Source organism: Cucumis sativus, chromosome 2 (genome assembly GCF_000004075.3).
Source record: "Cucumis sativus cultivar 9930 chromosome 2, Cucumber_9930_V3, whole genome shotgun sequence".
In the NCBI taxonomy this organism is placed as follows: domain Eukaryota; kingdom Viridiplantae; phylum Streptophyta; class Magnoliopsida; order Cucurbitales; family Cucurbitaceae; genus Cucumis; species Cucumis sativus.
In genome coordinates, this window is record NC_026656.2 from 24666651 (window position 1) to 24681446 (window position 14796).

Here is a 14796-nt window from a genome sequence, read left to right on the forward strand (position 1 = left end):
CTATCCCTTTTGTATTCTAACACCTATTTGTTTTTATCTCTCTCCATGGGCACATGTTTCTTTCTTTCTTTTCTATTAGTTTTTATATAAAATTTTGTATTCTCTTCCCTTTATATTCTCTCGTGAATAATTCTATTTAAGTTTTCACGTGGAGGTTGGTCATACCCAACCTTATCTACACTATCTATCATATGACCATTTGTAAACAACATAAGTAACACATATTTGTTTATCATTTTCTTGTTTCGTGTTGAATGTTTGTGCATCTTCTTCGTGTTAGTGTTTCTCCTCCATATTCTCACATCTTCTCTTATTCGTTATTTCATCTCTTCTTCCATAATTTTTTACTTCTTTCTCATTTCTCATCCTCGATATCATCTCCTTATTCTTTTTTCAATATCACGTATATATTGTATCATTCTTCTTAACTTCTTCTTTCACCACAAATATAAACAGTTGTTTAGCAAAATTTATTTAGATTTGGTACCCTCCCATTACAACAATTACACTAAGAAAATTGAATATTAGAGAAGAAGTAAGAAATGATTAAATAACTCATATGGAACCATTAAACGGGATTTTGAGTAATTTACTTTGATCCTAACAAAATTAGGATATGAATTTCCCAATCTCTAGTAGATGAGGATCAAATTTAATATTATCTTCATTTTTTTTTCTTATTTGCTCTCTCAACGGTATTAACATTAATAATAATTCTAAAATAGTTAAAATGAAGTTTATATATAGAATAATTTAATAGTTAAATTTTACATCTTTCCAAAAGTTTTTAATAATTAAGAAAATGATTAAAAAATTTATTTTAAAACATAGATATAATAATTAAAAAAATTAAAATTTACATTTTTTTTCAGAAGTAAATAATTAAGAAAATGATAAAAAAAAATATTTTAAAACATGTATATAATATTTAAAAATGAAAATTTACATTTTTCCAAAGTAAATAATTAAGAAAATGGTAAAAGTTATTAAAACATATATAATAATTAAAAAATTAAAATTTCAATGTATTTTCAAAAGTAAATAGTTAAGAAAATGATCCAAACTTATTTTAAAACACATATATAATAAATAAAAATTAAAATTTACATTTTTTTTTGAAAAGTGAATAAAAATGATAGAAAAGAAAAATATTTAAATAAGTTAATTTAAAATGATTGAAAAGGAAGAGAGCGTCTCCTCAAGACTTGTCCATCTCTATGCTTTCTTTTTCTTCTTGTTATGGCAAGTCTTCAAAACTCACCCACCCTATGAAGACATTAAAACAAAGGAAAAGGTCAAATATTTTGATAAATTGTTTTAGAATAGCATTATTTTAATAATAAGTTTTAAAAATACAATATTTTAATACAACATTCCTTCGAGAGGCAAAAAAAATACTTTGATGTATTTAATTTCTAATTAGTTTCAATCTTTTACCTGAAAAAGTAAATATAAAGATAAATAGTTAAATGTATATTTCATTATCCATTCATCCTTTAATCGTCTATATCTTTAACAAGTGAAACGTGATTAATAGATAATATTATTCGGTTCTCTCCTTGTTTAGTTCGAACAATTGAAACTAATCCAACATATTATTCTAAGTTAATTTCATATGAGTTAGTAGAGGAACTAATAGATCTATAGATCATGGACTCCAACGATCTGAGATTAATTGGCTAAATCATTTTAGACTAAGCTAATTAATATTAGTTAACTAACAGGTCAGTCACGTAGTTGCACTCCCCCCACTATAGATATTTGTGTTCATTTGACATAGCCATTATTAGTAAGTTAATCTTTCACAGATTGTTCATAATCTCGACTGGGTCAAAATTATCATTTTATCTCGATCCACTATTGAACAATTGGTTTAAAGTTCAACGTATAAATCAAATTCTTCTAGGGCAAATGAGAGGGTAAAGCTCCCTTGTTCAAGACCTAGATTTAGTCCTCAAGGGACCAACCCTACTATTAACCTTAACATAGGCAGGAGTGAATTGTGTCTTGCACCCTATGTCCTCAGCTATCCATCCGATCTTACTCTTGAAATAGGAGACTTATTGGGCCACCACTGATGAGTTGTCATCATCTATACAGACCTAAGAATAATCTCGTGTGAACACGTGTTCATAGTTAGCTCAAGATTAAGATTAAGTTAACATAGGTCATCAATAATCGAACTAGACAGTTTTATATAATAAATAGTGTTATATAATGTAAAAGTGACTATTTCATAGCTTAGTCTTATGTAAACTTTTTATGTAAGATGCCCCCACTTTCATGTCTCCACATGAAAGATTCACGATCACATCGTTTATGTTAACTACAAAGTAGGATGTATCATAGTGTCCCCAGAATAAAGCATCTCAGAATAAGACACTCAACTTTATTCATATACTATAAGGCAATTAATTTATATACTACTCGAACTTGATCTATGTTTATGTCTCTACATAAAGTTCAAGTTTACTCAAAGATAGCCTTGAGATTCAAGTTTATAATATTCAATTCTACTAATAATTTTTCAATAACAACTATATATTGAATTGAATATGATTTTATATTATAAACTATGTATTTTAGGACATGAATTTCAACAATTTTCAAATATAGGAAATTAAATTGAATTATTTTTAAATATAGAAAATTTTACTTTCTATATGTGATAGACTACAACAAACTTAAATACGGCGATTTGCTACTAATAGGAAGTAAAATTTTGTTATATTTATAAATATTTTAAACAATTTTCCTATTTCTAATTTATATAGTTTCGTATGATATATGTAATTTTGTTTATGGACTAATTTAATCTTAATTAGTATTGTTGCACACGTTGAATAAGCACTAACAAAATAAAGCTTAATTAACTAACAATATTTGAACACCATATGCTTACTAATAATAACTCTCCACATGATTTTTTGTTTTTGGGTGTGACGAAGTGTAATTCTAACTTATCAATGATGGTAAAAATGGAATGATAAAGATTATAAAATAAACAAATTATAGAGAGAGTAAAAGAGAACATCAAAATTTTATATTGTTTCACCTCAATCTTGGACTACGTTCCAATCTTCTACAACTTTAGGTTTGAATACTTAATACTTTTATACTTGTGATATGAAATTCTCTCGAATACCTCCGCATGAACATATTGTGTATTTTCTTAGAAGTCAATTACCATGCATAAGATAGAAAAATAAAGGTATGTTGTTTGGGTTTCCAATTATTCATCACCACACATTCACATATATAATATTTTTTTAGGAAGAAGAGAGATTTTAACCATAAATTATTTTGCCTCTTTCCTTCATGCCTCTTTCTCTCACTAAAGGTTATTTTTAGAAGATACTTTCCTTCTTCAACAACCTTTGCAACCCATGCAATTTTTTAATTGTATTATCTTTAAAAGTTCATTCACCTTGTTCGTTTGGAAGTTCGTCCTTATTATAAAACACGAAGATCGTTGTTCTTCAATGTATTCTTTCAAGAGGCTTTCAAAGCTATTGTTTCATTAAGAATCTTTGTGAAGATAAGTTATTACCTTCTTAGATATTTTATAAAGATTGTTCAATATCTTCAAAGAAAACACAAGGTGAATACGTGAGAAGAGAATTAAAGAAGACTTAGTAAATTGAAATGTGTTCAATTACTTCTTTAATTAGGTGAGTCTGTCCATCTTCATTAGATTATTCAAATCACAATTCAGAGGAAACCTAATTATTTTCATTTACGAGAAAAAAATAAAAGAGTATTAAATCAAGGGGGAGTTTCTTCTATATTGTTGAAGTTTGTTCATTGTTACTCATTTGAAAATCTTCTTATCTGATCTATAAAAACTTTCTAGAAGTGGGTGGGTTTTCATTAAGCTCGGTTACAAAAGTTACAATGTTATTTTATTTTGTTGTTCCTTTAGTTATATTGTTAGTTGTTAACTAAAGTAATAGCCGAAGGTAAACTACTATTTTATTTTTTCAAAAGCGATATTCCATTGAAAACTACCAAAACAAAATGAGTTTAATATTATTACAATTCGGGGTCAAAATGCTCAACCATTACAACGCATTCCAATCCCATCACTGGTGTCCAAACACTCACTTTGTTGTATCGTGATAACCCTAAATAGTAGAGTAGTCTATCATGAATAAACTATGAAATTTTACTATATTTGTAAACTTTTTCAGCCGTTTTTGTTATTGAGAAATATTTTGTGATAAGATATTTATTATAGTTATTTCGAATAGAAAATATTCTATCTAATAATTTGTGAAAAACATGGTTAGAACTAAGCAGAATAACTCCAAATATCACCGCCCAACACACCTTTACTTGATCTAAGGGAAAACATTGAATGTGATGGTAGAGAAATTAGCATTGGTGCCACTATATTTTGATGTAAATTTGAAGGCAATCATGTAAGCTAAGTAGAACACCTTTAAATTGACAGAAAGCTCTTTAATTACATGTAGCTCAAGGAGTTGGTCATCCACACATAAGTAGAGCATATGACTAGACCTTTTCTAATGTTGTTTTTCATCGGTCCTACTTGATAATTTTGCAACTATAAAGGGGATATTTGAGTTGTTAATACCCACAGGACATCTTGACCAAATACTTCTTTGGGCCCAAGATGATACATGGACTCATAATAGAGAAATCATTCGCCCTTGAGGTAAGGATATCCATCCACAATTTAAAGCTAAGATCCATTCTTGATTGAGGAGAGAAATATAATGCAAATATTAGGTTTTAAAACAACCAAACATCTAATTATATAAACAAAAGAGAATGCAAACATACTTTGAACAAACAAATTGTCACTGGCATAATGATTCATTAAGAATATCAAGTCTAAAATTTCAATTATAAGGCAGGTACACAAAAACACTATTTCCAAGCATCGATCGACTATATGCATAACAACATTTCGATTCATGACTCCATTTATCTCAAAAACAAATAACTGAATTTTAACAAAGGCGTAGAAATAGCTCATTTTGTGTGCTATTTGGTTATCTCATGTATTGTATTTGCATAAAGACATACTAAAATTTGAAGTTATTCTCCATATTGGATGGTACACACACCACCGACTTATACACTCATGCACCATTCATTTTACTTATTTCCATCGAATTTGTTCGCTCTTTTATCCAAGTCAAAAAGAAAGGAAGAATGCTATTTCTTTTGTGGTTGTAGTTAAAGTCAAACAATATGACTCTATCGATCCAAACTATGGTCTCTTCCAATTGAATAGTGTTTCTCTAAAAAGTCATTTTTATTTAAACCTACTCTATCATAAAAATGGTTTAAAATATATATTCCAATAAGGTTTCTAAAACTATTTTAAAAGGTTATATAAAACTATTCTAGAACTACACAATCATGTGGATATAATCTAAATGACATTGGACTATATTCAACACGATCGTTTACCGTGGTCAACATGATCATTTAAATTTGAAGCATTTCTTCCATTGTTAAAAAAAAACTACATGATCGTGTTGATACTGCCTACACGATTGTGTATAATTTCTTACAAGATCACATATCATGATAGTTTAGAAAAAGAATAACATGTGCTCATGTGATCGATTAATTGTGTGTTGATTGGGGCATTTTTTATGTTATCCATTTGGGGCAAATGAGTTATTTTCATTTTCAAAATTGTTCTATACATACAGTGTGAATATTTGTTCGAAATGTTTAATTTTTTTTTTAAAAGATAAGTCATTTTTAAAATTGATTTTGGAGTGTATTTAAAATTATTTTTACTGAGAGAATTTAAATAAAAAATAGTGTTTAATCCAAATAGAGGATGAGACAATTGTGGAGGAAATGTAATGTTTAGTTAGAACATTTATTTAGAAATTAGGTGTTGTGTATGGAAAAAATATTCGAAAGTGAACATAAAACATAATATTTATTTAGGACTTTCGTTCACTCTTAATTTTGATTTAATTATAAAAAGTATTGTTTTTATTTTCAATTTAATTTTGGTGAAAAATATTATTGATGAATAGTAGCTGATATGCTAAAAATAACATAAAGGTAAGTTTACTTTATTCTACAATACAATACAATTTTGTAGAATAGTGTGTGTTACGTCTCTCATATTCAATGTATCCTTTTAATTCTACAAAAAAAAAAATTAAAATATATATATTTGGTCCGTTTTTAATAATAGAGCTAAAAAAAATGTTTTTGAAAGAAAATTAGTATGTGGATATTTTAAGTTAGGAAAAAAATAAAAAAAAGTATGTTTTGTTAGGAGGTTATCTTTTAACTCTAAGGGGTCGTTTGACCCTCAAACTATGAAGGATTGGAATTAGTTATTTTTGTCCCACATGTTATCATATTATTAATAAGTTTTCTAAGTAAAGGCCAAATTTTTAAAGATGAATAGGAAGTTTCAGACGGGGACCGGCAAGGTTAGGTGTTGAGGCTAGACGAGTTGGACTTGTGTGTGGTCATCTGAGAGATTAGTAAGTGTGCACGTTTGGGCATTGAGTGTGTTGGGCATTATGACAAGACAAAGTAGACGCTTGGGGTGAGTGGCTGTGAGGTTAGTGAGCCTACCAGTTTGTGTGCGCACAACATGCCCATGACAGTGTTATGGCATATGTAATGGGCCTTGAGTCAAAAATGGTTTTTCTTTTACATTTTGAGATCTTTGGTTGAGCCATAAGTTTATGAGTGATAAAATGATTCTCAATATTTATTTATAAATATAAGTTTAAATCTATATGTTTCTAAGCATTTTTTATAACTCCGAAAAATATTCCTTTACTGATTTGCATACCATGAGCTTAAGAGTAAGTTCAAAAGTGTATGTTTAAAGTTGGGTTTATGCAAGCATGATTTATAAAATATTTCGAGCATATTTTCATGAATCTATACTCATATGTTCTATGTTACTCTCTATGACCAGTGGCTTTCTGTTATTGATGTGAAGCCTGACAAGTCTATGTTCCTTTTACATCAATGAAGGTGCAACTCGTTGTGCCTATGTGGACAAAGATATAGTTACAATTGTACCTAAGTTGAGAAAATTACGTCATTGACGGTGCAGTGTACCAACACCCATATTTCATGTTAAGAACGAGTTAACCATAATGATCAAGTAAAATTTATGATATGTATTTCAAATGTTTATTTATAAGTTCAAGTTTCATGTTTGTGAAATGATATTCAACTACTTGAATGTTTCAGCTGAAGCCAAAAAATTATGCATAACTATTTAGAAATGTATGTTTTTATAAAAATCATCTCTCACTAAGTCTTTCAAATGTTTTTTCACATTTTAGGAAGTGATCATTGTGTCGAGCATGCTCTACAGTTGCTATTGGCTAATTGTGAGCTGAGGTTATTTATTATTTAGTAGCATGTTTATTATGTTTTAGCATGAGTTACAAGTTGTGGCTCTAGTTAGTAAGTTGTTATTAAGTTTATGCTTCAATTGAGTTTTTGTCAGAGGTTGCAACTAGTAGTCCATGTTGTTACCAAAGCATTTAGCTTGTGTTTGTTTCTTTAAAGCATGCATATGTGTTGTGGGTGTTAGTTGAGTCAGATAGGTTAGATGGTCTGTGAGTTTTGTCAAAATATGACGATGCTCGTCAGACCTCACACCCTCTTTAGGAGTCAGGTTGGGAGTTAGAAAAGGGACTACGTGACACCATCTTCATGGTAAAGGGCATTTTTAGCCAAACACCGCAGTGATCAGAAATCGTAGCTTCTTAATCATCTTCCCCAAGAACAAAATGACAATTTTTAGATCCATGACTCAGAAAGCCATAGAGAGAACACACTTCCGATAGGCATTAATACTTCATAGTTAACCAACAACCACACATCCAACCATCAACATTTAATTTAATACCTTGACATAGAGGTTTAGTAATGTCAATCTCAGTTTAAACACAAGGCTTGGCCCTCGACAAGATCCATTAGTACTTTTACCATTCACACACATTCAAAAGTACCCACCACATTTTCCAATGGTGTAGACATAATCGGATTCATACAAGGCAACGACTAATCTAAAATATAAACCCAAAAAGACACTCGATCAAAGGCCAAATCCATGAGCTGCAACAATAGCAAGATATTCCTCCCATTTTATCCACTTCCTTCTGTGCTCATTCAACCTTCCATGCAATTGACATTGTTTTTCAGACTATTCCTCCTGCAATCACCCTTGCACCAACATATTCCCACTATCCTTGCTAGTGAGCTCATGAAACCAATCCCTGCCTTTCTCTCACGTCTGATTGATCTTATTTCGTATTGGACTGGGAAGGATGTAAAGAAAAAAGAAGAGCCCTTATATTTAATTTATCTTTTTAAAAGCAAGGAATTGCTTTCTAAAACAATCTGCTTTTAACCCATATTCCAACTTTTCGAAACGATTAAAATTTCTCAGAATTAAAATATAGACATGAAGATTTCAATTTTACAAATGTATTAGTAAAATATAAATATTCATCAATATCGTCTCTACGTTGAAATTTATCGATCCAACCAAAATATAGTTGATTTTGTTATTAATACTTTTGTTTATATTGGATTAAACCCATCATTATTTCTATGTTTTACAAGTATTTCATAAAAAACGTTGAAGAAAACTTCCAGACCGATTTACATATATTGAGAAGCATATTTTGATTAGGTATCTCGATACAAAACGAAAGTGGCAGCCACCAAGTAAATGACAATTCTCAATTATACTTTATTATATAATATAAAGTCACGTTATCTATAACATAATATAATAAACGCAACCACTAGTCGGTTCTTGCACCAAATCCCATGCATGCATGGACTTTTTTTCTTTTTTAATCTCTTAGATTTGTTAGGACTCCAATGGAACTTTAGAATTCCCTTCTTTCTAAATTACAAATTTAACACATTTTAAGTTTGTGTTTTCTAGAATCCTAATTTTTTAATTTTGTATATATATGTATAAAGTAGATATATTGTTTCTAAGAAATTAATCAATATGTTATATATTATCTTAAATTTCATGTACAATCAAACTCTAATTTTTTTTTTTTTCATTAAGCTTGTAATTTAATAAATACTTGATAGAAGTCTAATAAATATCTATCATTAATAGAATAATATAATATTTTGTGAATATTTTCAAGATATTTATAATAATTTTTTAAAGCAAACATATACTAAATTAGAAAAGAAAATGGAAAACGATTGGAAACAAAAGTAGTAATAATAATAATAATAATAATAATAAAACAACGTGAAAGCAACAATTTATTCATGGGCATCGTACTAAAATTTTCAAGATTTTTTAATTACACCTCAATAAATTATTGTTGTCAATTTGAGGCTACGTGATGCATTTTATTCGCCTTTTTCTACAATAGAAATATAATATTTAAAACTACAAATTTTGTAAAGGTTTGAGAATATAATCCAAATCACTTTTCTCGTTTTTTTAATCCTCCAATTGTTTTAGTCCATAATAAGAACAAACTAAAAATTAAAAGAAAAATACTTATGGAGAATCCATGGAAAAATTGTTAATACTATTAGATGTCATGACATTTTTTTTTTTTTTTTTAATGTAAGAAGTGATTAGAATTTAGATAGGAGTAGGAGCATTTCATCCTCTATTGTAGTTAAAAAGAAATAAAAATTAGAGAGGAACATTTCAAAATATAGCAAAAAAAGAAAAAAGGTATTTACAAATTAGCAAAATTATTAAATTATATGTATCTTTTTTTTTGTATGAAAGAGAATTGCTGGAATACAAACGTTTTTTAAAAAGAAAAAAAAAAGGGTTGAATTGAATGCTCCTCGATTGTTGTAACAGGCTTTCACGTTCAATGGAAACAGCTGCAGCACCGTGGGTTTTGTTTATCGTTTTCAGTGGCGGACGCCACCTCATCCACATCCACCTTCTTCTCCCTAACTTCCTTGAAGAATTTCGTCAGAAACGGCTCGTACTCCGGCAGAACTGCAAATCCTGGTAAGTAATTTATATCTATCACATAATACCTTCCATTATTTCTATCTCTTATCATGTCAAAATTGAACAGCCTAATCCCCATCGCTTCCTTCAACCCTCTCGATACCTCCCTCACTATCTTCTCCGGCGGCATTTCAATCTCTTCCTCATCCTCCTTCTTCGCCTCCCCGTTGCATTTCTCACTCTTCTCCTCTGCTCTAGATATCTGCGAAAACTTCATCGCGCCCTCCGTCTTCTTCTCTAGTTCTTCCTCTGTCTCCTCAACATCCGGCAGCGATTTCCGCTTAACACACATCGATTGATCTCCTGCAACGTAGATTTTGAACATTACTCCGCCGTGGTTCACAAATTCCTGTACAAGTACGGGCTTGTTCAAATCCTTCAATCCTCGTCGGTTGAAGACTAGAGACATTTCGTGCGATTTTGCACTTCCATCTGACTCCATCGGCTTAGCAATCACTGGAAATTTCAACTCTAATTTCATAATCGAATCGATTGCTTCATCCTCCTGTTTCACAAGTATCTGTTTCGGCACCTCGATTTTTACGTCAGAGTCCGAAACCTTCACCTGGCTCACTACATCGAGCATGGAGACTCTGTTGTAGAGCTTAGAGATCAGGTCTGGCCGATCTACGACGACGACGTCAGGATTCTTGGAGGCGAATTCTTGGAGATTCTCTGCCCAAGCATCGTCGTAGAGTTTGTGAATGATGCAGTGGAATGGACCTTGGTGGAGGAGCGGCGTTTGGAGGTCGATACGAACGAGGTCGACGCTATGTAACTTGGCGTAGTCGATTAGAGATGGCCGAATTACATTGCGCTCTTTGTTTGGGGGAAAAGCGTAACCTACACGAAGGCGATTTGAAGAAGGAGAATTAGAAGCCATGGTTGGTGATGCAGAGGTGGTGTTTGGAAGCCGAGAAAATGTGAAGAAAAACTCCGGTGAGAAAAATGATCTCAGTTTGTGTGTAATTTATACTGTGGAGCGCGGCTATGAGAAGGTACGTGCGGATGCAATTAATTATTTATTTATTTGAGGAAGTAAAATATTTTTAATATAGGAATTAGATTCTTTTAATATTTTATTTCTTATTATTATTAATAATATTTGATAGTTTCAAATACACTAAAATTTCACATCAATCAAAACTAATAATAACTAATAGACACTCACAAACTTTTCTATTAACTAATCCACAACCATAAATAACCATATTTTTATATATTTATAAATAATTTTAATAGTTTTGTGGCTAATTTACATTTTTGATGTTGGTATTGAAAACTATACACTTTAAAGTTTTGTTTATGTATTATAATAATTATTGTTATTAAATTAAGAGTACAAAAAGGAAGAAAAAAGTCAATGAAATTGAAATGGAAATCAAGAGTGGGGGCTTAAGTTAAGAGGGCTGCTTCATCTTCATGCCGCTGAAATTTCCGTGTTCCTTCAAACACAATTAATTTGAAGGGTTTAACAAATTTGAATAACATAAAATATTCCATATTAATGAATATATATATATATATATATATTTAGGTTATCATGTTAAAAAAGAAAAAAGAATTATGAAACTTATTTTTAACCAATAGTCAAGATCCTTACGTTATTCCCATTTCTTTAAGAAAAAAAACACTTCCCAAGTGAAATATTATATTTATAGATCTGTGTGGTATGAACTTTCAAACTTTGTTGGGTGCATATTTTAATATGGGTAGTTTGCTTATTTCAAGTCACAACTTAACTACTTTTAAAAAATAAAATTTAAATTAAAAATTGGCTAAACTCTCAAATAAATAAATAGTCATCAAAGTATCAAAACTACGTTAGAGTTATAAGTTCTTTGGAGACGGTTTAATTCACAAGTATCATGGATTCTCTTTTTTATTTGGACTACCATGTTTGTTTAGTAGTATTGTATGATGTTTTGACATCTAGAAACTCCCACACATTCTAAGATGTTTCGACATAATTCTTATTATTTTTAACAACAATATATTCGAATTTAAATTTAAATGACTATTTATCTTATACAAAAATCTTAAATTGTGATATGTTATTTTGTTGAGAAAAAATAAAATAAGTTGTATTAATTTTAAAAGAAAATCAAATTGATTAAAACAAATATGTTATATAAATTTAAATTAATTAAAAATTAATAAATAGTTATAAGGGCATTTTTGGAACATTACCTAAATTTAACATATTCGTGTGTAGAAGTTCTACGAAACAAACACAATCGTCAAAATATTCTTTGATATATTTACAAAAATATTCCTACAAAACAAATATGCATGATAATCTAAAGATGTTGAACATTTATAACTTCGTATATCTATAATTTCAAGCATCTAAAGTTTAAGTTATCTAACTTCTAAAAAATAAACTACCACTTAAAGTGATTGAGAACAAAAATTAAAATTTTAAATTATGTGACGATGACACAAACCGATGTGATGTGATGATTCAAATTTTTCTTCTTTGTTAAACTACTGCTACATCATTTTTCATATTTCAATTTTCATCCAAATTCTAAACAATTTCTACTCCTATATATTTCTTAAAAAGTGCAACAATAATAAAAGTGTTATATTTTTTTAAACAAATGCCAAAGTTCAAGTGTATTTATCTAAATATTTGTAAATCTAATTTTTACTTTTAAAAAAGATATACAGTCAAAAATAGAAAATTGATAAAATATTTATACTCGTACACCTACAAAAGTAGAGTGTAATGAATTTTTTTTTTTTTTTTTGTTCTATGAAAAGTAAATAGTTTATTTATTTTTTCTATTTTTGGAAAAAAAAACTCTTTAATATTTGTTTTACTTTGGGTGAAACTGTTTCTCATTAATTAAAAAAACGAATTTTTTTTGTTGTAATGAAACCAGGGTGTGTTGCAGAGTGATAGTTGGTGTATTGATTTTAGAAAAAGAGATTTAGATACCAATAATTTTTAAATAATCAAATTTATGTTTGATATCATACTCTTAAAATAATTCTCATATATTTAGAATTAATTTTTAATATTAGGTTTAGTTTCAAAAGTCCCTCCATCAGTAATTATATTTTAGATTTGAGAAATAATTATTTAACTAAATAATTATAATTAAGGTAAACATATTCATTTATATATATATATATATATATATATATTTGTTAAATTGTTATATATTCATTCATGGTTGATGTATGTTTATATACATATATAATTGTTTGTTTTATTAACGATGTAATCCGTAATCGTCTTTTGTTTTAATGTTTAAGTTTTTTTTAAAAATCACAAATAACTAACCAACAATATTTTACACAAAAATTGTGTTGAATAATCATTTTGAAAATGATTGACTTGGAATCACTTACCAAAAATCACATTTTACCTAATTCTTCCATAATCAAATTGAAATAATATTTTAAATTTCAATTGTTGTTCATCGCAAACACACAATCATTTTTTTAAAAAAAAGTATTGTAATACAACTTGGAGTGAGGATTTTGAACTCAAGACCTCTTGTCTTCAAACACATATAAATGTCAATTGAGTTGAGCTCAAATAAAATACCATCATTGAAACGAAAATGACCTTAGAAAGAGAAAAAAAATGGTTGTAACTTTATCTCAAATATATACAATAATTTTATTTCAAATAAGAAAAACTTAAGAGTTAAAAGTAAAAGAAGAATGGACATAGAGAGTTGTGTTGGGGAAGTTCATAAGCATATGGAGAACACTTTTATTATTGGAGAATAATTGAAGAAAAACAATAATGTTAGAAAATCGAGCCAATCAATAGCATATTAATTTAAGAGAATTTGCAACCCTGACTTCAGTTTTTAATTTTGCATTTATAGCAAAATTTATCCTATTAACCAAGATTCTTTTCAAAATGTTACCCAATAGAAAAAACTCAACTACCCTTCTTTATTAAAATTGTATTGTTTTCTTTTTCTTTTTCTTTTCTTTTTTAATTTTATTCTTCTTTGTTAAAAAAATAATCACAAAACCTCTACTTACCCAATTCTTTTAATTTTCTTAACTACTCCATCTTTTATATATATATATATATATATATATATAATTAAAATATTCCTAGATTTGCAAATTTTCCATTTTTCTTTCTTTAATTCCATTTCACTTAAACCAATTTTTTTTCTTTGGATATTTAATCAAATAATTATTTCACAATAGTTAGTAATCAATATCAATCAAATAATCTACTGATATCAAATAGCAATCATATAACTATTAATCATTAGCAAGTTGTATTTCAATAACATTAAGAATCAGTATCATATCGTAATTAGATAACAATCTGTATTATTCTCTAATTATCATATAGTAATCTTACACAATCAGTATCATCAACAATTATATAACAATCACAAAATGACATAACACTCAAATTGGCGAAAGTTACTTAATCAATGAGGTTTTCTTTACCTTTTTGTTTCAGTGACTAATTTAAACTGCTAACCATGTGACAAAATAAATGATAATTGAAAGGAAACCAAGCTAACTAATTGACAAATAAAGAAAAAGTAACCGTATGACAATGTCAGAAATAACTACTAAATATGTTCAAATATTTGAAGGTAATCAAATGACAATTCTAGGAGGGTAACTAAAATTGAAAAACAAAGTGTAGAAGATAATCAAATAACTATCTTAGAAGACTAGCTAAAATTGAAAAAAAAAAAAAAAGTAGTAGAAGCTAATTAGATGACAAGTCAGAAGGTAATTAATCAAACGACTATCTCAGTATTTTGTAGGTGTGGTTAATCTTTTGATGACCATTTTCCTTA

The 14796-nt window shown here is 28.6% G+C and overlaps 1 protein-coding gene across 1 annotated transcript; it reads right to left on the bottom strand.

Moving 5' to 3' along the window:
* Positions 1-9848: 9848 nt before the first annotated feature.
* Positions 9849-10880, bottom strand: LOC101223134 (inositol-tetrakisphosphate 1-kinase 1). The gene has a single exon (XM_004148057.1). It carries the CDS (start codon positions 10878-10880, stop codon positions 9849-9851), a length of 1032 nt encoding a protein of 343 aa, XP_004148105.1.
* Positions 10881-14796: the final 3916 nt, after the last annotated feature.

What these genes read in the sequence shown, in the direction of transcription:
- LOC101223134 (XM_004148057.1), bottom strand. Translation starts at nt 10,880, where the DNA reads ATGGCTTCTAATTCTCCTTCTTCAAATCGCCTTCGTGTAGGTTACGCT.